The sequence below is a fragment of the Triticum aestivum genome, chromosome 7D, assembly GCF_018294505.1.
Source record: "Triticum aestivum cultivar Chinese Spring chromosome 7D, IWGSC CS RefSeq v2.1, whole genome shotgun sequence".
Lineage (NCBI taxonomy): Eukaryota > Viridiplantae > Streptophyta > Magnoliopsida > Poales > Poaceae > Triticum > Triticum aestivum.
This window is the reverse complement of record NC_057814.1, coordinates 91652950-91675332: the sequence shown is the minus strand read 5'-3', so window position 1 is coordinate 91675332 and position 22383 is coordinate 91652950. Positions and strand designations below refer to the sequence as shown.

Below are 22383 nucleotides of genomic sequence, written 5' to 3'. Positions count from 1 at the left end.
CTAAGTTGCACGCTTAGTTTATAGACCGATCTTACTGTAAAATTTCCGAACCGATCCGGGCGCCACACCCAGAAATCCTCCTGTACTCTACCATCTGGGATTCTAGCAATCATAGAAATGCCTGATTCAATAAAGTTTGCTTCCAGTTTCTCCATATCCCAACCACTCAAGTCAGGTTGTAGCAATTCTTCCACTCGGGACACATTGGTATTTGGCCGCCTAATAAGTGGTCTCTTGCTGTTACTTTCAGGGATCCATGGATCATCCCAAACTCTAATGCTGCTGCCGTCCCCCACACGCTTGATTAGGCCTCTGTTAAGGAGTTCTCGACCATGTAGTATCGCCCTCCAAGTGTGAGATGAACTCCGTTTATTCCTAGCTTCCATGAAGTCACTGTCATGAAAATATTTACCTTTTAGGATCCTAGCACACAATGAATCAGGCTTTGTCAATAACCTCCAGCCTTGTTTTGCGAGCATGGCTTGATTGAACAATTGTATGTCCCTGAAGCCCATGCCTCCTTCCCCTTTGGGTATTGCCATATCGATCCATTTCTTCCAATGCATCTTCCTCTTTTTATCATCTCCTCCCCACCAGAACTGAGCTAGCACACTCATTCTCTTCTTGCACATGTTTTTTGATAATCGGAAGCAGCTCATGAAAAAAAAACGAGGGTGTTGCATATGTTTTACGTTTGGTGTCGGTGTGCGTTTTACATTTTTGTTCTTTTTTTAGTGAATTTTGTTCTTTTGTTGGGCTGTGGGAGTTTTCACATACAACATGGCCGCGTGTGCGGCTACTTTTTTCTCTGAGCGGGGGCTGCGCCCACGTAGTGCTTGCTATTATTGCCTAAAAAATATGTAGTGCTTTATGTTACTAAAAAAACATAGTATGCCCCTAAAACATATAGTGCTCTCTAGGAGGGTGAGAATCGATAACACAGTTTATATATCTTTATTTATTACTAGGACAATGCCCGTGCGTTGTAATGGGAAGGATAAATTGATGTGCATCTGCAAGGACAACACCTAGTGCTTCGGTAGGAAGAAAGCGCTAATTGCCTCATCCTTCAAAACGCTCACCGACGCAGTAGGACATCCGAACGGTGCCATCGTCGACAGGCAGGCGCACAAATCGAGGTTTAGAAAAAATTGTGGGGGTCATGTTATAACTCTCTTCGCAAGATATTATTAGACTGGTGGACTACTTGGTCTCAGCCGCACAATAATCGTAAAATGAGTCTTAGTGCCGATGTAAGAACATCTCCAATGCGAGGTAACACATATTTTGCCCATTTATAGCTTTGGCCCGTAACACGGACATTCGGACCGAAATGCCTCAGACATTTTTAGGACTCCCATGCTATCCCTTATTTGTCCGCTTGGCCTGTGGTTAGGCCATGTTTCCTAATCTCGGTATTCCACTGTCAGCCAACATTACCTAAAAAAATAAGGATTATGTGTTACTTAGGAATAGTTTTTTTGGCAATCCATGCTTAAATGCTATTTGTAGCCCCAAAATCATGGAATGCATCCTTTTCATAAGTGTCTTGCACTATGCACACACGTCCGTTCGGCTTTTCATATACGTGTGAATCCCCGAATGATCGGTGCGGCGGTTAGGCATCAAGTCCCTACCTGTTTGGTCCTAGGACTTAACATGGACAGTCCCTATAAGACTCTTCTTGAGAGTCTTATTTCATAAGTCCTTTAAGTTCCTATAAATCCCTCCTGTTTGGTTTAGATGGGTATAGGGACTTTTTTAAGTCCCTAAACCAATAAGTCCCTGGAAACAAACACCCTCTAAGTGTCTTGCAACATGCACACGTCCTTCCATCTTTTTTCATGCACAATCCTTCCATCCTTGCATCCCATAATAATCCTCATATGGATCCTCCCTTTAATAGCCCGACGTCATGCATCTCATTCCTTCCTTTCATGTATGTCAATATCCTTGCATCCCATAATAATCCTCAAATCCATCCTTCCTTTCATAGCCCGCAATTCCGTTTTTTACAATGCACGTATGCAACGTCATGCACCTCATTTCTTTTTAATCATCCGTTCCGATCGTCTAATCCCACACCTCATCCTGGGGCTTGTTTATTGTCTACCTATTGACGTATATAAATTGGTGCATTCTGATATACTGTAGCGAGGTGGGACTATTAATTCAGGAAAGAACATTCTTTAACACAAGGAAAAGCTAGCTAGCTTGCTGGTTGCCTTCCTAGAAATGAAGGAGAGGTTGTGAGTTCGATACCTTTCTTTAGGACAAAGCTAAGCTTTATTGATCATAATCCACATGGAGTGGGATACAGTTCCGATTATGAGGGTTAGCCAACCACATATGGCACCCTGCACCGAGAGTGCATGCTTAGCTAAACTATGCACCGTTGACACAACGACTTAAAAAAATCACAAATAAAACTCAAAGAACACATTTTGATTTCTGTTATCACCGACCCATAGGATCCCTAGTTGCCATTCTCGATGTCATCGACAACCTGCTTGCAGTCCGTAGAGATGATTAGGTTCCCAAGGAGAAGATCATCTGCCGAAGCAAGTCCTTCTCTACACGCGATTGCTTCCAAGGTGGCTGGGTCTGTAACTCCCGCTATGACCAGGGCCGAACTTCCCAAGTAGCTGCCAGCATTGTCCCGACATACTGCAGCAGCGGATCCCCCTCGATCTCGATACACCGCTCCGTCCACGTGAATCTTTACATATCCCGCCAGTGGAGCTCTTGGCCTTGTGAGTTTGATACCTTGCCGGCGCAATAATTTTTGCCTGGTTCTCAAAGCCCACTCTCCTCTTGCTAGGCTGCCACTTCAGCTCGGCCCGAGGCCCACGAGAGGAGACTTAGAAACGGAACAACCAAAAAGCTGGGCCTGGCAACAGAATTTCTAACTCATATAGAAATATTCTAGTCTTTTTATCAACATGGTTTCTTGGCATGGTGGTAAGGCATGGGCTATCTCTTGTGCTGGTCGTTGGTTCGATAGCTTGAAATTTTCTTTTTCTTCCGGACGCTTTTTTGACGTACCAAAAAACGATCCGAGGACGATCTTTGACGTACCAAAAACGATTTGACGGCGGACGAAAATTAAGGAGGAAGAAGCAATAGCCTCTTTATTATTAGGGAAAGATATAGTCCCTCCTTCCCAAGATACAAGACACGCTTGATTTTGCATTGTCATTCATGTACTACTATCATCATTAATACAGAAAAAATAAAAAATCTGAAGTTAGATTTTTAGGCATGGCAAATCTGACATTTTCCATGGCAATTTATATTGACGCGATGATGACAAATTTATTGAAAGCACGACAATTTTCTGACAAGAAAATTAATTGAGACGGATATATCATACTCGCCAACTAAATTTTCCATCCCTGAAGAACATAATTTGCCATGAAAAATATTCAATTTGCCATGGTAAAAATCTGAGGTCAGACTTATGGTGGAGTCCATATATATACCAAAGTACATGGATTGAACAAGTACAAATGACATCGTTGTATTTGTCTTGCAATTTTTCTATTTCATAAGCCTTTATACAATATAGACATACAATAAATGAAAATCATAGTCAAAACTGTACGACGAAGACCAAACAAATATATTCAACCATGCCTTGTATTTTTGGAAGGAGGGTGTTCATTTTTACTTTTTATTTTCCTGACATTTTAATTCTTGAGCTCTTATTAAAGTTTGTGAACGTTAAATGGCACAAACATTTTATATGTTCACATTATTGTTTTTTGCGGGGTCACATTATTTCAGATTCATTACTATTTATTAAATTCATAGATATTTTTAAAGTCACGATTATTGTTGAAGTTTGTGGACATTTTTAATTTGGAAACTTGCCTGAGTTGCAAATATTTTTTGGAATCCATAGATATATTTTAAATTCATGAATGTTTTCTAAATTCCATAATTATTTAAATCTGCAATGGTTTTTAAATCCTTGAGTATCCTTTAATTTAACTAACCCTTTTTAAATGAAAAAGATAGTCGGTTTTTTCTGAGCTATCGTTGGGACGAGCAAAAAAAAAGCTAAACGAGCGAGAGGAGCTGGGAGCCAAGCTGGCCAAGCGAGAGCTTCATAGGCTGGCCATCTGAGCGTTATAGCATCAATTCCACGGTTTCAGCATTGAATAGGAGCTTCCAAAAAGCTCAAACAACCACCGCCCAGCTTACCCCGAGGCCAAAACGTGTAAAGAAACCATAACCATGCAGCGAACAATTCCACTCTCCTTCCAAAAAAATAATATCTCCAACAACGACCCAACTCAATATACGAACGAATATAAACACCAACATAACATAATTAAAATGCAAACCAACACAAATAAAGTCAAAACAAAACAACTACTCGCAATAATCTATTATAAATAAAATAATAATCCCACAAGTGAAAAATGGCAAAGCGAAACCCGCATTGGCCACTAGTATGTTTTGACCACACTTGTTGCCGGCACTCATCGAGCTGGTCCACTTACGCGCTCCGTGGTATTTCAAACCGAAAACCAAACCGACCCGTTTAACTGAAATATAGGCTCAATCGGTTTTTGGTTATTTAGTCTGGTTTAGAAAATAGACACTATTTGGTGTGTAGTGTTAAATTGTTTTAGGTTGAGAGAATCCGTATAGGCCGAAGTAACCGAATTGTGAGTCTCCCACCCTCATTTCTCTCTTGTGCAAGCACAACTGACTAGTCGATTAGTCTAAGGCCCTAGTCCAGCTTACCCAGATTCCAATGCCTCACATCCGAATCTTAACCAAAGGGCGAAACGAGCGAGCCCTATTCAGTGGCTACACAAGGAAAATGGCACGAATTGGTGAAAGCGGCCCACGAGGTGCTTCCTTGGATTGTGCTGCATGGCCCATTGAACATACCCTAAAGTTGATGGGAAATTACCCATGTTTTTCACTGGGGATGGATCGATCCACCCCAATTCAGAGGAACCCACCGAGAGCACACATTAGCCACCCTTTGTTATCTTCCCTTTTGGCGACTAGGGTTCCTTCCACTACCACCCCTACCGGTGGACACCGGCCCGCTCCTCCGCCGCTAGCTAGTTTGTTGCTTTCACAGTTGTACATAGATTCATGCAAGCGCAAAGTGCGTCCTTCTAGTGCATCGACTATAGGATCTCGATTACATGCAAATACTAATTTGCAGCTACATTTTTATTTCAGATGATAGTATATGACACGCTGTTTCGACTCATGATGGTGCACACGTATTTCAGTTTTCTAGTTAACCGCCAAATCAAACCGATAAAATTTTGGCTAATAAGCTTCGCTGGCAATTTTTCTTTGTGATTATTCCAGTTGTTATTTTATGAAAACCAAAATTTTACGAAAACACTAACGCCTACACGTGTGGGCGTTAGCCAACTCGCCCACACGCCTCGATCGCCACCCAGTGTCTTTTGGCACGAATCTTGGCACGAGAGGGCTGATTTTGTGTGTCACGTAGAACAACTCGCGTGTGTGGCGTATGAGGGAGTTCGCCCGCACGCTGTTTTCCCTCCGAGGTCAGCGGTTGCGACTCGGGGCGTGCGGTGGAACTGCCGTCGCGCCCGCACGCCCCACACGACTTCTGTTCCCCATCTCCCACGACTGCCCATTTTCCCACTCTCCCACACCCAAGTGTCATTTGCCATGTTTTTTGCAGGTTACATGGCAACTGCCCTATTCGTGATTGTAAGCAGATGGCAACTCTCTTTTACCCCGAACATGTTATTGTTGCCACGTCTATTTTTGTAGCGCTACATGGCAACTGTCTAGTGTTAGTAGGTGGCAACTCCTAAAGATACCACCGTAGTCCACATGCCCGTCTCCTCTCCCACACACCAAAAGCTATCAGTTGCCATGTGTTTTTGTAGGGTACATGGCAACTGCCCTAGTGTGCTTGTAAGCATATCGCAACTCTCTTTTACCCCGGACATGTTTTTTGCCATGTTTTGTAGTGCTACATGGCAACTGTCTAGTGTTAGTAGGTGGCAACTCCTAAAGTTTTCAAATCATGGCAACTGTAGTAGACCAGACCATACATGGCAACAGCTGCAGTCGCCCAAAAAGGCATCCGGCACTTGACCTGAGATGGCAACTGCAGTTGAGCAACCATGGCAACTGCAGTTATCCGACATGGCAACTGTAGTTCAGCGACATGGCAACTGCAGTTGTCCGACATCGCAACTGGAGTTACGAGCAACCATGGCAACTGCAGTTGTCCGACATGGCAACTGCAGTTCAGCGACATGGCAACTGGAGTTACACGTACATGGAAGAGGGTCCGGACCATAGCAATCGCGGCGGGACGCGTGGTTACTGCCACGCGGGGCGTGTGGCTCGCAGGCGGGGAGGGGCGACGGCCGAGACGGGTCGTGCGGGCCGCGTGGTCGCTCGCCCGGACATGCTCATGCGGGCGATCACGCCGCACACCGAACGTGCGGGCTGTGGCGGGGTGCGCCCGGACGTGCTCGTGCGGACGGGCCTGTGTCGATGCTACACGGGGCGTGCGGCAGATACCCCCTAGATGCCACACGTGTGGCAGTTATCGACGTCCAAATTTTAAAACCCCGAATAAACGGAACCGAATTGACCGTATAAACGAAACGCCCACCCCTAGGTGTGAGTCCCGGCCTATGAACGTCTCCGTGTGACGTCGATCGAGATCTCGGGGCACTCCGTCCGTGGTCGTCGGCGTCGAGTCGCCGACCGAGCGAGCAATCAAAGCATGGGATTTCCTATTAGTAGAAGGCGCATGAGAGAGCGTGCAGGCACTGGCCGCAGCTTCCAACCCCTCGCGACCTGCATCCCTGCTAACTTAATCCCACTCGCTCAACACATGACCTCCTCGCCAGCTCCTCCTCGTTGACTTCCGTGTGATGATCAGATCCATCCATCGATCCGATCGATCCATCTCCGTGCGCGCAGATGCGCCGAGACTACGTGCTCGATCCGGCCCTGAGGCACAGACTACTTTAGTCAAGGCCGGCAGCTAGCTCGGGCCGTGCACATGGCTGCCGCTGCTGCGCGCTTGCGTGCCGTTGCGCTTTCGGGCGCCCTCCTCGTCCTCGTGGTCGGCGTCTTCTCCGTCTCTGGCGCGGAGGCGCCGACCAGCTCTTCGTCGCCGTCGTCGTCTCCTCTGGTGCAGCAGGCGGCTTTTACCAGCAGGAGGCCGAGCGTGGAGCGGGAGCTCGACGCCGCGCGAGCCGCGATACGGCGCGCGGCGCGGCGCCATGGCAACAACACCAGCTCCACGCCGGGCACATGGTTTCGTGGCGACGACGTCGATTATGCTCTCCTTGCGAGGGTGTACCGCAACCCGGCAGCCTTCCACCGGTAAGATATGAATATCGACGTCGTCGATACCAAGAAGCATTCGTCGCCGGCTTGCTCCTTCACCGGCTGACCTTACATGCTCACGCGTACTCATGGATGGCATGGCAGGAGCTACGTGGAGATGGAGAGGCGGTTCAAGGTGTACGTGTACGAGGAAGGGGAGCCGCCGATCCTGCATGCGGGGCCCTGCAAGAACATCTACACAATCGAGGGCCGCTTCATCGAGCAGCTCGAGCTCCTGGCGCCGCCGGCGGCCGGCGTCCGGACGTGGGACGCCGACCGCGCGCACGCCTTCTTCCTCCCCTTCAGCGTCGTCCAGATGGTGCACTTTGCGTACCGCCACCTCTCCTACGACCGCGCCCCGCTCCTCTCTCTCGTCGGCGACTACGTCCGCGTCGTCGCCTCCCGCCACCCCTTCTGGAACCGCTCCGCCGGCGCCGACCACTTCATGCTCTCCTGCCACGACTGGGTACGCCGGACACAAAATCAGCCCCTCTCTTGTTGCCTGCTCTGTTCCTCAGGTGTCCAGCTCCAGCTTGCTAATTAGAGCTTCATTGTGTGTAGGGTCCTGACGCGTCCAAGGGGGACCCGGAGCTGTACGCGAATGGCATCCGAGCGCTCTGCAACGCCAACACGTCGGAGGGGTTCCGGCCAGGGAAGGACGTGAGCATCCCGGAGATCAACCTCTACGATGGCGACACGCCGCGGCAGCTCCTGGGCCCCTCGCCGGGGCTGTCAGCGCGGCCCTACCTGGCCTTCTTCGCCGGCGGGCGGCACGGCCACGTCCGCGACCTGCTGCTCCGCCACTGGAAGGGCCGCGACCCGGCCACCTTCCCCGTGTACGAGTACGACCTCCCTTCCACCACCGGCGGCAACAACAGCAGCAGTCGCAACCGGCGAGGCCGTGACCGGCAGAGTGACTACTTCGCCTACATGCACCGGTCGCGCTTCTGCCTGTGCCCGAGCGGGCACGAGGTGGCGAGCCCGCGCGTGGTGGAGGCTATCCACGCCGGCTGCGTGCCCGTGTTAGTGTCGGACGGGTACGCGCTGCCCTTCGCCGACGTGCTGCGGTGGGAGTCGTTCTCGGTGTCCGTGCCCGTCGCCGACATCCCCAGGCTGAAGGAGGTGCTGGAGGGGATACCGACGGCGGAGGTGGAGCGGCTCCGGGACGGGGTGCGGCTGGTGAAGCGGCACTTCACGCTGCGGCAGCCGCCGGAGAGGCTCGACATGTTCCACATGATCCTGCACTCCGTCTGGCTCAGGAGGCTCAACTTCAGACTCGACCACTAGCCGGCTCAGACTTCTGATCACTGATATACTAGATAGAAATTTAGAGCAGAGAACACCGTGCAACACCCGGGAGAATGGGTTCCTAACATACTCCCCATTTTATTCTCGTAAGGAATAAGGTTGTATCATAATTTCATATTAAATCTTGGACTGCACTACAAATCTGATGACTGATTTTTAACCGTGACAAATTAAACGTTTTCCATGTAAAACTATGTTCTCTGAGGCTGGCAAGATTGATTGGCGGGAGCGGCAAATCCGCCCGATAATACTAGACCTAAGAACGGACTTACACATCCAGATCAGCACCTACATAAAATCCTTACGTAACCTTTCGTCCGTCTAGCATTACTCAAATCCGCCTCAGTTCATTATTTTAATCAAAAAATTGCCATGCTTGCAAGCTAGATTTGCCATCACTGCCCCAACATAAATTGCCATGAAAAGCGTCAAATTTGTCATGTCAGATTTTTAGTGTTTCTGTAAATCTTTATACCTGTGAAGTTAGAGCATCTACAGCCGGATACACCAAATCCGATCCATCAATCATCCGCGAACGCGCCCGGAAGAGTTCATGCACAGTTACTGGTCAGATCTTAAATAATCGTTTCCACAACCGGACACCTCAATTACATGCACGTGAAACCTAATATTAATCGGAGCATGTCCGGCGGCTGGCTACGCTCTTCGGAGTGTTGTGCAGTCGCCGGCAAAGTAGAGTACGACATGGGCACGCACTAGCTCACGAGACTCGAGACACTGGCGTCCCTCATGCCCTACTCTTTCTCGTTGGAGCTGTCGCCTGCACGTCGCTGGTGGATGTGAGGTCGATGATGGATCCGTCGTGGTCGGGGCCCGACTCATTCACCATGACGTTGCTGCAGCGCCCAGGGTTGCAAGCCATCCGTCTCGGCACTAGAGAATGTGACTTTGCCTCCCCGACGTCTGCCGTGAGGGCTGCCACGGCTTCACGTGCCCTACCCTCAGCGGACGGCCCATGGATGGCCTCATCGTCGGCGCACCAACGAAGGGGCTACGTGTCTGTCACGACATTCGAACGCCAGATACAGCCCACCGCCTCCTGTGAGGCAACGACAACGTGCCTCATGCCTAATCCAAACGCCATTTATGGGCGGGCGCGATGGATTCAGTGTGGATGGAATCCCACCGACATTCTCCACGCGGGGCGCGGCAGAGTGCGATGCGGACAGCCATCTCCTCCAAGGTCGCAATTGGGATGAGGTCTCAGTTCACATATCATTTGACGGAGGACTCGGATCTGCTGCATGCCATGCCATGCTCTACTTCGTGGTTGTGCGTGTCGTTGTTGTGTGCTTGCAGGATGGACATTAGGGAGTTGATGGAGCACGGGCCGAGCGTCGGTGTTCTTTTCACCCTAGCAGTGTTCCTCACGAGCACTTTGTCGTCCACTCGGTCCCTCCCCATGTGCCCATGCCTGTCCCTGTGAGCATGGCGGTACCGTTCGACACGACCGCTGCAACGGGCTATAAGGACTCGAGGTCCAGCCAGCAAAACATGCTCCTCAAAGCCGGTGAAGGATCAAAGATTGTTGGCAAGCATGGGATACTCCCACGCCCACCTGAAAACGGAAATATGAAACCAAAGAGGTGGCTGCAAGTTGATCTCGTAGGCGCTCGCCACGACACAACTTCGTCGTATTTCCGGCACGACAACTTGTATGTGCTTGGTTACTCACAAGTATAGGATGTTGTCTCGGAAATACACAACGGCGGTATCAAACTGCACTAACATAGACCTATGTTGAAACTTTAGGGGGGGGGGGGGTGCACTGCACCAACAGTACCAAAAAAGATATAAAATGATTATAAAATATCCAAGATTGATAATAAAATAACATGGAACAATAAAAATTTATAGATACGTTGGAGACGTATCAAGCGACCATCTCCGCACCAGCTCTCTCCACTACTACCTTCCCCATAGCTTCATGCTCGCTGCTTCCAGCGGTACTCCCTTTGGGTAACGTTCTCAGTCTTGCAACTGGTAGTTACAGTCGGGAGCCCCATGAATTTTGCCAAGGCATCATACATGCCGACGATTGCGGACAAGGTGCTCGGCGGTGACATATACGATGCCAGGCGGGAGCAGCGATGCGAAGCTGAAGCAAGGGCGGAGGAGCGAGGCAGCGCAGATGCGGGAAACTAAGGACAAACACAGGAGGGGTGTAGTCAATTTGGTGGACTTGGTCAATCTGAAGTCAATTAGGGATGGCCCCGGCATGTCTGGTCCAATATGGTGGAGCGCCAGGGCGTCCCTATATCCACCCCACATATGGGTTGGGTACGGGGGTGCTGGTCAGCCTAGGCATTTGGGCTAAGTATGACAGGTCCGATTGGGCTGTTTTTCTATCTGGGTAGTGACTGGGCAGTCCGCCCAGATGTTTGAGGAGGATATGTGGGCTCCGTTTGTAGATGCTGTAAGCCAGAGATAACTCTTGAAAGTTACAAGACCCAACACACAATGTGATTACTCTCCTAATAAGATGACACCTAATTTCTTTGAGCCCGCGGTCACCCATAGCCGAGCTTCATCTTTTAAGGCGCGTAGCAAAATCGGCAGCGGCACACTCTTGTTGCGGAAAATCCGTGCATTTCTTTCGTTCAAAATAGTCCCAACACACAAGCGTGGTGATGGAAGCCATTGCCTTCCTATCGGGGTTGGAGGAGTCCGACTACTTGACCCACGAGTCCTTAACGGACCTCTCAAGATGCCAATTGTCGGTGTCGATGCTCACTAAATGAAACCAAGCTCCAAAAGCTGCTTAGTGAAGCGACATTTGAAGAAAAGATGCGCACCGGATTCCTGCTCTCGCTTGCACAGAGGGCAAAGCCCCCAATTCGGCCAGCCTCGCTTGGCCAACCTATAGCCTATCTTGAGTGGCCAACCAAGCGAAGAATTTGATTTTCGAGGGAGGAGGGGGAGATTTCCACACCGCGTGCTCCATGGGGAGTAGAAGGTGCCCATGAATTGGGCTGTCTAAGCGTTAGCCGCAGAGTAATGCCCATCATTTGTGTGCTTCCACACAATCTCATCTCGGCATGAGCGTCAAGCTGCAAGCCATGGATGCTTGTCTAGAGGGTCACAAATTGGCGGATGTGCTCGAAGGTGAAGTTCGCTGACAGCTTGACCTTGGACACCCAAGCCTCATCAGAAAGAGCCTCCTTTATCTTCCAATTTTTCCTCGATGTCCAGAGGGGAGCAATGTCCTTGGGCTTCCGGTTATATATATCCCTGGCGCATCACAAAATGGGGCCTTCGCACCATTCCAAATGGTGATAGTTGTCGAAGCATAGAAGAGGTTATGATCTTGTTCGTCACATGGGTTGCCCAAACTAAACCACAATTTTGAGCGTTCCGTCCATCGAACCAAAGCCATCTTAGGCGGAGCGCTCTTGCAAATTTAGTAGTGTTGAGCATGCCGAGTCCTCCCTGCTGAAAAGGACGACAAACCAAATCCCAATTGACCTTGCACTTGGCTCCCATTGTCTTGTCTGATCCGGAGCAATGAAAATCACACTCAGCTTGTTTGTGTTCCAGAGGGTGCTCGGGGCAACGATGACTCAAAGATGTTTGTACTACAAAAAAGAAATGGCAGATGCTTGTGCGGGTGAACACAAAGTCTACCGTCTCCGTGGCTCTGTCCTTTCTTTTGTACAACATCCAAACTGTCCAAACTGAAGCCAGCATGCGATTGCTAATGCAACTGAGCTCACAGTAACATCCATCATATTAGCTGCTGAATGGAGCTGGAGCTGGAGCTGTGACCCATACTATCGGAGTCCGGCATGAGAAGAGGGCCAGCCGCTTGGCCAACCGACAGCATCCTCTCGGGGAGCGGCGCCTCCAGCCGTAACATGTTGATGGCCTGCCTTATGGACGGCCTTAGGCTCTGGTCATGGCACGTGCACCAGAGGCCGACTACCAGAACACGCTCCATCTCTTGGAGATCGAAGTTGCCATCCAGCCATGGGTCGGCCGCGTCGAGGATCCTCTGTTGCTCGTGCAGCTCCGACACCCGCTGTGCCAGGTGTATGGGAGTGGGGCTTCTTTTTCCATCCTTGCCACTTGATGCATCATCATGACCAACTTGTGTTGCATCTCCAATCGATTTTTCCTTCTTGTAAGGAACTCTGTTTTACTCATAGTTCTTCCAATTCTCCTCATTTTCAAGATACAAATAACAAATATGCAAAGTGAATGGTTAGCCTATCTTCTTTGTACCTTTTTCCCTCGCTCCTTCTACAATTCTTGAGCATCTTCACCTACATACCACAAGTGAGAGCAAAAGTTAGGAATACAAGAGATGAAGAAATAATTGTTTAATTTGAACAAGCAATCACATTATCTTGGACATTTGTACCACTTTGGTTCATACGTTGAACGTGTGCCAAGCTAGCCGCCAACTTTTGACAAACTAATGATGTAGTTGACCATCGATGTCAGATCGAAGCTTGCTTTTGATGGATGGCACAAGTGTTGTGTGCGTTGAAGTACTCATGGATACAGTGCCAATATGTTGACATTGGTGGCTTGACACCGATGACCAGATCAAGATTCATTTTCTTCCATGCTTCACATAACAATCAATCCTATTTGGTAGCATAGTTTCCACTTCTTCCTTTTGAGTTGCATCAAGAAAACTCTCATCATCCATGTCAAGAAGGGGCTCATCTTGTGTTTCATATTCTTGAGAGGCAAAATTTTGAGATGCAACATTTGTGAATGCCAAAAAAGACTGATCATCCTTGATCATCCACACTACTTGTACCAAATTTGAAGAACATACATGCACATCACATCATAGTTGCGTAATGTAGAATCACATGACAAAGAATGAAAAGGTCGAAGAACGTTATTTTTACCTTTGGATCATTTCATCAAACATGTTGGGACGTAGGGGGTTGATGCGACCAGTCACGGTGTCTCCTCCATGCGACATCAGGAGGGTAGAGGAAGAGGCCCTCGGCTGTTTCCAGAGCTGTCGGAGTTGCTACTTTCGCCATTGAAGGGTTCAATAGAAGAATAACCTTCTTCTTGTTCGTGCGAGCTGGCGGGTTGATGAAGGTCCAGACACCCCGAGATCAGTCCAGATCGATGCGGCTTTTTTCACCACTGGAGATGGACAGACATGGATGGTCGTCGTGTCATCATGCTCGTCGAATAACAGGAACTCAATGTTCTCGAAGCGGATGTAGTTGATGGAGGGCGGGGGCAAAGGTCTGGCCCGGCACAAAGTCATCGAGCATCTATAGTTCTCCAATATGGATTCGTTCTCCGACCAGCGTAGCCCGTGCTTGGGGCGCCAACTGAAGGAGCAAAAATTCGCCAGTACCCACAGTAGGGTGGCGAACACGACCAAAAGTACCAGAACGGAGACCGCCCACACAATTTACCCAGGTCTGGGCCTCTGTTGAGGAGTAACATCCTACGTCCCGCTTTGTGTTTGTATTCACGGTGGGATATCTTGTGCGAGGGATTACAATGGGGAGATGCATTTTGCTACTGCTACAAGAGTAGATGGTATTGAGAGCTCCATAGCCTCTGCCTTATATACACGGTGGGGGCTAGAGTTTTTAAAAGAGTTAGATCCAATCTTGGATGCCATCATCTTGATCTGGGGGCCAAGATGGTCTCCAGAAATCTATATGATCCTCTGGCCTCCTACTTCGTGTCGCTAGCTCCTTGCTGGGCCTTCTGGGTCCCCTGGTAGGTCTGCTGTCGGGCTCCCCTTGGAGAGGCCACCCTCGGTGTACTACACCGTAAGTGTCTTTCGGAAAGCTATCCGAGATGCCCGGTCACTGGGAGGCCAGAATAGAGTCGGGCTCTGCCGATGAGTTCTTCCTTCCCGTGGACATGACAGACAGATTGATTGAGTCGCTTGACCTGACGCGCCCAGGTCCATATCTTTAGCGACCATCTCAGCACCAGCTCTCTCCACTACTACCTTCCCCGTAGCTTCATGCTCGCTGCTTCCGACGACGCTCCCTTCAGGAAACGTTCTCTGTCTTTCAACGGGTAGCTACGGTCGGGAGCCCCACGAATTCTGCCAAGGCATCATACATGCTGACGGTTGCAGAGAAGGTGCTCGGTGGCGACATATACGATGGCAGAAAGGAGCGGCGATGCGAAGCGGAAGCAAGGGCGGAGGAGGGAGGCGGCACAGACGCGGGAAATGGAGGACGAACGCGGGAGGTCGAGTAGGGATGGTCCCAGCGTGTCAGGTCCAATATGGCGGAGCGTCTGGGCGTCCCTATATCCGCCCCACATATGGGTTGGGTATGGGGGTGCCGGTTAGCCCAGACATTTGGGCTGAGTATGACATGTCCGATTGGGTGGTTTTTTCTGTCTGGTTAGTGACTGGGTAGGCCGCCCAGACGTTTGAGGAGGATATGTGGGCTCCGTTTGTAGATGTTGTAAGCCAGAGATAACTCTTGAAATTTACAAGACCCAACACACAATGTGATTACTCTCTTGATAAGATGACACCTAATTTCTTTACGCCTGCGGTTACCCACAGCCGAGCTTCATCTTTTAAGGCGTGTAGCAAAATCGGCGGCGACACACACTTGTTGTAGAAAATCCGTGCATTTCTTTCGTTCAAAATAGTCCAACACACAAGTATGGTGATGGAAGCCATTGCCTTCCTATCGGGGTTGGAGGAGTCCAACCGCTTGACCCACCAGTCCTTGACGGACCTCTCAAGATGCCAATTTTCGGAGTCGATGCTCACTAAATGAAACCAAGCTCCAAAGCCGCTTAGTGAAGCGACACTTGAAGAACAGATGCGCACCGGATTCCTGCTCTCGCTCGCACAGAGGGCAAAGCCTACAATTCGGCCAGCCACGCTTGGCCAACCTATATGCGGTCCAAAGCCTATGTTGAGTGCCCAACCAAGTGAAGAATTTAACTTTCCACGGGGGGGGGGGGGGGGGGGGATTTCCACACCGCTTCCTCCATGGGGGATAATTCCCATCGTTTTTGTGCTTCCACACAATCTCATCCTCGGCATGAGCGTCAAGCTGAAAGCCATGGATGGTTGTCGAGAGGGTCACAAATTGGTGGATGTGCTTCAAGGTGAAGTTCGCTGACAACTTGACCTTGGACACCCAAGCCTCATCGGAAAGAGCCTCCTTTATCTTCCAATTTTTCCTTGATGTCCAGAGGGGAGCAATTTCCTTGGGCTTCCGGTTATTGATCCATGGCGCATCCCAAAATGGCGTCTTCGCACCATTCCCAATGGTGATAGTTCTTGAAGCATAGAAGAGGTTAAGATCTTGTTCGTCGCATGGGTTGCCCAAACTAACCCACAATTTAGGGGTTCCATCCACTCGAACCAAAACCATCTTAGGCGGAGCGCTCTTGCGAATTTAGTAGTGTTGAGCATGGCGAGTCCTCCCTGCTCAAAAGGACGACAAACCAAATCCCAGTTGACCTTGCACTTAGACCCCATTGTCTTGCCTGATCCGGACCAAAGAAAAGCACGCTCAAGCTTGTTTGTGTTCCGGAGGGTGCTCGGGGGAACGATGACTCTGTGAAAGATCGTAATGAAGCGTCTCAACCTCCAAACAGGAGGCCCGCAGGGTATATATTGATTGGTTGGGGAGCACCTCCCAATAGCGCATACATATCATAACAGAGAGGAGATACAATCGGGAGATTACAGAAGAAGAGATAGAAAGATAAACGAATACATTGTTAGGATAAATCTATCTCTAACTACCTAGGCGTGATGCACAAGATAATGTTTAACACTCCCCCTTAATCACAACTACACAAGTTGAGATTACGCTTAAACTCCTCAAAGCATCTTGTAGAAAGTGCCTTTGTGAACCCATCTGCAATCTGATCTTTAGAAGGTATAAATCTGATTTCCAATTCTTTGTTTGCAACTCTTTCTCTGACAAAGTGAAAATCTATCTCGATGTGCTTAGTTCTGGCATGAAAAACTGGATTAGCAGAAAGATAGGTTGCACCAAGGTTATCACACTAGAGTATAGATGTCTGAATATGTGATACTCCAAGTTCTCTTAACAAAGCTTGCACCCAAATAATTTGAGCTGTAGCATTAGCTAATGCTTTATACTCTGCCTCAGTACTAGACCTGGAAACAGTAGCTTGTCTCTTTGCACACCACGAAATCAAAGTGGGTCTATAAAAGATAGCAAATCCCCCTGTTGAGCGTCTATCATCGACACAACCAGCCCAATCCGCATCAGAAAAGGCACTGATTCGAAGAGAGGAGGATTTGTTTATGGCTAGACCAATGTGTGCTGTACTCTTTACATACCTCAAGATGCGCTTGGTAGCTGTCCAATGGGTTGTAGTAGGTGCATGAAAAACTGGCAAACTTTATTGACTGCAATGGAAATGTCAAGCCGAGTAAGAGTCAAGTACTGCAATGCTCCAACTATGCTCCTGTAACTGGTGCTATCTTCCTGATTCAAAAGTGCTCCTTCTGTCAAGGATAGCTGCTCTGAGCTGGACAAGGGAGTTGGAGAAGGCTTACAATTTTGCATACCAACTCTGCCTAACAGATGAGTCACATACTTTCCTTGTGATAAGTGAATGCCATGCTCAGTTTTCTTGACTTCTATGCCTAAGAAATAATGCAAGTCTCCCAGATCTTTTAAAGCAAAATCAGCCCTAAGATCCTTCAACAGTGCTGTTATTGCTTCATTAGATGAGCTAGTCACAATAATATCATCAACATAAATGAGGAAAAAAATGATGTTCTGAAACTTGTTGTAAATAAACAAAGAAGTGTCAGATTTGGATGGAAGAAACCCAAGCTTTTGCAGTTTCATACTCAGCCGAGCGTACCATGCTCGAGGTGCTTGCTTGAGCCCATACAAAGCTTTGTCAAGTTTGCATACATGAAACGGCACATTTTTGTCCTCAAACCCAGGAGGTTGTTTCATGTAGACCTCCTCTTCTAGAACACCATGAAGGAATGCGTTCTGAACGTCTAGCTGTCTAAGACTCCACCCCTGGAAACAGCAAGGAGAGCATAAGACGAATAGATGCAGCTTTGACAACAGGACTAAAAGTATCCTCATAGTCAATACCATAACGCTGTTTAAATCCTTTTGCTACCAAACGTGCTTTGAACCGGTCAATTGTACCATCTGACTTTCTCTTAATTCTATAGACCCATTTGCAATCAATTAAATCGATACATTCACGACGAGGAACTAGGTGCCACGTCTTATTGCGTTGCAAGGCAGAAAACTCCTCCTCCATTGCTTGTTTCTAGCGCGAATTACCAAGAGCTTCATGCAAAGTCTTGGGTTCACTAGATTCACCTGTCAAGCAAGTCAGACCGTATTTTGCAATATTTTTGTAATTAATTCTGGAGGTAATTCCCTGTTGAAGGCGTGTACGTGCAGTGCAGGAGCGGCCACAGGGGATTCAGCTGCAGGAGATCCAGGCGAGAGAAGGAAATATGCCCTAGAGGCAATAATAAAGTATTATTTATTTCCTTATATCATGATAAATGTTTATTATTCATGCTAGAATTGTATTAACCGGGAACATAATACATGTGTGAATACATAGACAAACATAGTGTCACTAGTATGCCTCTACTTGACTAGCTCGTTAATCAAAGATGGTTATGTTTCCTAGCCATAGACATGAGTTGTCATTTGATTAACGGGATCACCTCATTAGGAGAATGACGTGATTGACTTGGCCCATTCCGTTAGCTTAGAACTCGATCGTTTAGTATGTTGCTATTGCTTTCTTCATGACTTATACATGTTCCTATGACTATGAGATTATGCAACTCCCGTTTACCGGAGGAACACTTTGTGTGCTACCAAACGTCACAACGTAACTGGGTGATTATAAAGGTGCTCTACAGGTGTCTCCAAAGGTACTTGTTGGGTTGGCATATTTCGAGATTAGGATTTGTCACTCCAATTGTCGGAGAGGTATCTCTGGGCCCACTCGGTAATGCACATCACTATAAGCCTTGCAAGCATTGTAACTAATGAGTTAGTTGCGGGATGATGTATTACGGAACGAGTAAAGAGACTTGCCGGTAACGAGATTGAACTAGGTATCGAGATACCGACGATCGAATCTCGGGCAAGTAACATACCGATGACAAAGGGAACAACGTATGTTGTTATGCGGTCTGACCGATAAAGATCTTCATAGGATATGTAGGAACCAATATGTGCATCCAGGTTCCGCTATTGGTTATTGACCGGAGAGGTGTCTCGGTCATGTCTACATAGTTCTCGAACCCGTAGGGTCCGCACGCTTAACGTTACGATGACAATTATATTATGAGTTTATATGTTTTGATGTACCGAAGGTTGTTCGGAGTCCCGGATGTGATCACGGACATGACGAGGAGTCTCGAAATGGTCGAGACATAAAGATTGATATATTGGAAGCCTATGTTTGGACATCGGAAGTGTTCCGGGTGAAATCGGGATTTTTCCGGAGTACTGGGAGGTTACTAGAACCCCCCGGTAACTTAATGGGCCTTAGTGGGCCTAGGTGGAAGAGAGGAGAGGAGGCTAGGGCAGGGCCGCGCCCCCCTTCCCCCCAGTCCGAATAGGACAAGGAGAGGGGGGCGGTGCCCCCCTTCCTTCCTCCCCTCCACCTCTTCCCCTCTTCCACTCCTAGTCCAACATGGAAAAGGGGGGGAGTCCTACTCCCGGTAGGAGTAGGACTCCTCCTGGCGCGCCTCTACCTCCTAGGCCGGCGGCCTCCCCCTTGCACCTTTATATACGGGGGCAGGGGGGCACCTCTAGACACACAATTGATATACGATATTTTAGCCGTGTGCGGTGCCCCCCTCCACCATATTACACCTCGATAATATCGTAGCGGAGCTTAGGTGAAGCCCTGCGTCGGTAGAACATCATCATCGTCACCACGCCGTCGTGCTGACGAAACTCTCCCTCAACACTCGGCTGGATCGGAGTTCGAGGGACGTCATCGAGCTGAACGTGTGCTGAACTCGGAGGTGCCGTGCGTTCGGTACTTGATCGGTCGGATCGTGAAGACGTACGACTACATCAACCGCGTTGTGTTAACGCTTCCGCTTTCGGTCTACGAGGGTACGTGGACAACACTCTCCCCTCTCGTTGCTATGCATCACCATGATCTTGCGTGTGCGTAGGAATTTTTTTGAAATTACTACGTTCCCCAACAGTGGCATCCGAGCCTGGTTTTATGCGTTGATGCTATGCACGAGTAGAACACAAGTGAGTTGTGGGCGATATAAGTCATACTGCTTACCAGCATGTCATACTTTGGTTCAGCGGTATTGTGAGATGAAGCGGCCCGGACCGACATTACGCGTACGCTTACGCGAGACTGGTTTCACCGTTGCGAGCACTCGTTGCTTAAAGGTGACTGGCGGGTGTCTGTCTCCCTCACTTTAGTTGAACCGAGTGTGGCTACGCCCGGTCCTTGCGAAGGTTAAAACAACACCAACTTGACAAACTATCGTTGTGGTTTTGATGCGTAGGTAAGAACGGTTCTTGCTAAGCCCGTAGCAGCCACGTAAAACTTGCAACAACAAAGTAGAGGACGTCTAACTTGTTTTTGCAGGGCATGTTGTGATGTGATATGGTCAAGACATGATGCTATATTTTATTGTATGAGATGACCATGTTTTGTAACCGAGTTATTGGCAACTGGCAGGAGCCATATGGTTGCCGCTTTATTGTATGCAATGCAATCACCATGTAATTGTTTTACTTTATCACTAAGCGGTAGCGATAGTCGTAAAAGCAATAGTTGGCGAGACGACAACGATGCTACGATGGAGATCAAGGTGTCACGCCGGTGACGATGGTGATCATGACGGTGCTTCGGAGATGGAGATCACAAGCACAAGATGATGATGGCCATATCATATCACTTATATTGATTGCATGTGATGTTAATCTTTTATGCATCTTATCTTGCTTTGATTGACGGTAGCATTATAAGATGATCTCTCACTAAAATTTCAAGATAAAAGTGTTCTCCCTAAGTATGCACCGTTGCGAAAGTTCTTCGTGCTGAGACACCACGTGATGTTCGGGTGTGATAAGCTCTACGTTCAAATACAACGGGTGCAAAACAGTTGCACACGTGGAATACTCAGGTTAAACTTGACGAGCCTAGCATATGCAGATATGGCCTCGGAACACGGAGACCGAAAGGTCGAGCGTGAATCATATAGTAGATATGATCAACATAGTGATGTTCACCATTGAAACTACTCCATCTCACGTGATGATCGGACATGGTTTAGTTGATTTGGATCACGTAATCACTTAGATGATTAGAGGGATGTCTATCTAAGTGGGAGTTCTTAAGTAATATGATTAATAGAACTTAAATTTATCATGAACTTAGTACCTGATAGTATCTTGCTTGTCTATGTTAATTGTAGATAATGGCCCGTGCTGTTGTTCCGTTGAATTTTAATGCGTTCATTGAGAAAGCAAAATTGAAAGATGATGGTAGCAATTACACGGACTGGGTCCGTAACTTGAGGATTATCCTCATTGCTGCACAGAAAAATTACGTCCTGGAAGCACCGCTGGGTGCCAGGCCTCCTGCAAGAGCAACACCACAAGTTATGAACGTCTGGCAGAGCAAAGCTGATGACTACTCGATAGTTCAGTGTGCCATGCTTTACGGCTTAGAACCGGGTCTTCAACGACGTTTTGAATGTCATGGAGCATATGAGATGTTCCAGGAGTTGAAGTTAATATTTCAAGCAAATGCCCGGATTGAGAGATATGAAGTCTCCAATAAGTTCTATAGCTGCAAGATGGAAGAGAATAGTTCTGTCAGTGAGCATATACTCAAAATGTCTGGGTATAATAATCACTTGATTCAACTAGGAGTTAATCTTCCGGATGATAGCGTCATTGACAGAATTCTTCAATCACTGCCACCAAGCTACAAGAGCTTCGTGATGAACTATAACATGCAAGGGATGAATAAGACAATTCCCGAGCTCTTCGCAATGCTAAAGGCAGCGGAGGTAGAAATAAAAAAGGAGCATCAAGTGTTGATGGTCAATAAGACCACTAGTTTCAAGAAAAAGGGCAAAGGGAAGAAGAAGGGGAACTTCAAGAAGAATAGCAAGCAAGTTGCTGTTCAAGAGAAGAAACCCAAGTCTGGACCTAAGCCTAAAACTGAGTGCTTCTACTGCAAGCAGACTTGTCACTGGAAGCGGAACTGCCCCAAGTATTTGGTGGATAAGAAGGATGGCAAGGTTAATAAAGGTATATGTGATATACATGTTATTGATGTGTACCTTACTAATCCTCGCAGTAGCACCTAGGTATTTGATACTGGTTCTGTTGCTAATATTTGCAACTCGAAACAGGGGTTACGGATTAAGCGAAGATTGGCTAAGGACGAGGTGACGATGCGCGTGGGAAATGGTTCCAAAGTCGATGTGATCGCGGTCGGCACGCTACCTCTACATCTACCTTCGGGATTAGTATTAGACCTGAATAATTGTTATTTGGTGCCAGCGTTAAGCATGAACATTATATCTGGATCTTGTTTGATGCGAGACGGTTATTCATTTAAATCAGAGAATAATGGTTGTTCTATTTATATGAATAATATCTTTTATGGTCATGCACCCTTGAAGAGTGGTCTATTTTTGATGAATCTCGATAGTAGTGACACACATATTCATAATGTCGAAGCCAAAAG

General features: G+C 48.0%; 1 protein-coding gene across 1 annotated transcript; it reads left to right on the top strand.

Annotated features, from left to right (window-relative positions):
* The first annotated feature begins 6734 nt into the window (after positions 1 to 6734).
* On the top strand, positions 6735 to 8864 carry LOC123170399 (probable glycosyltransferase At5g25310). Its single transcript, XM_044588258.1, has 3 exons — positions 6735 to 7362; positions 7471 to 7831; positions 7927 to 8864. The coding sequence occupies exons 1-3, from the start codon at positions 7037 to 7039 to the stop codon at positions 8650 to 8652; spliced, it is 1413 nt and encodes a 470-aa protein (XP_044444193.1). The 5' UTR covers positions 6735 to 7036; the 3' UTR covers positions 8653 to 8864.
* Positions 8865 to 22383: the final 13519 nt, after the last annotated feature.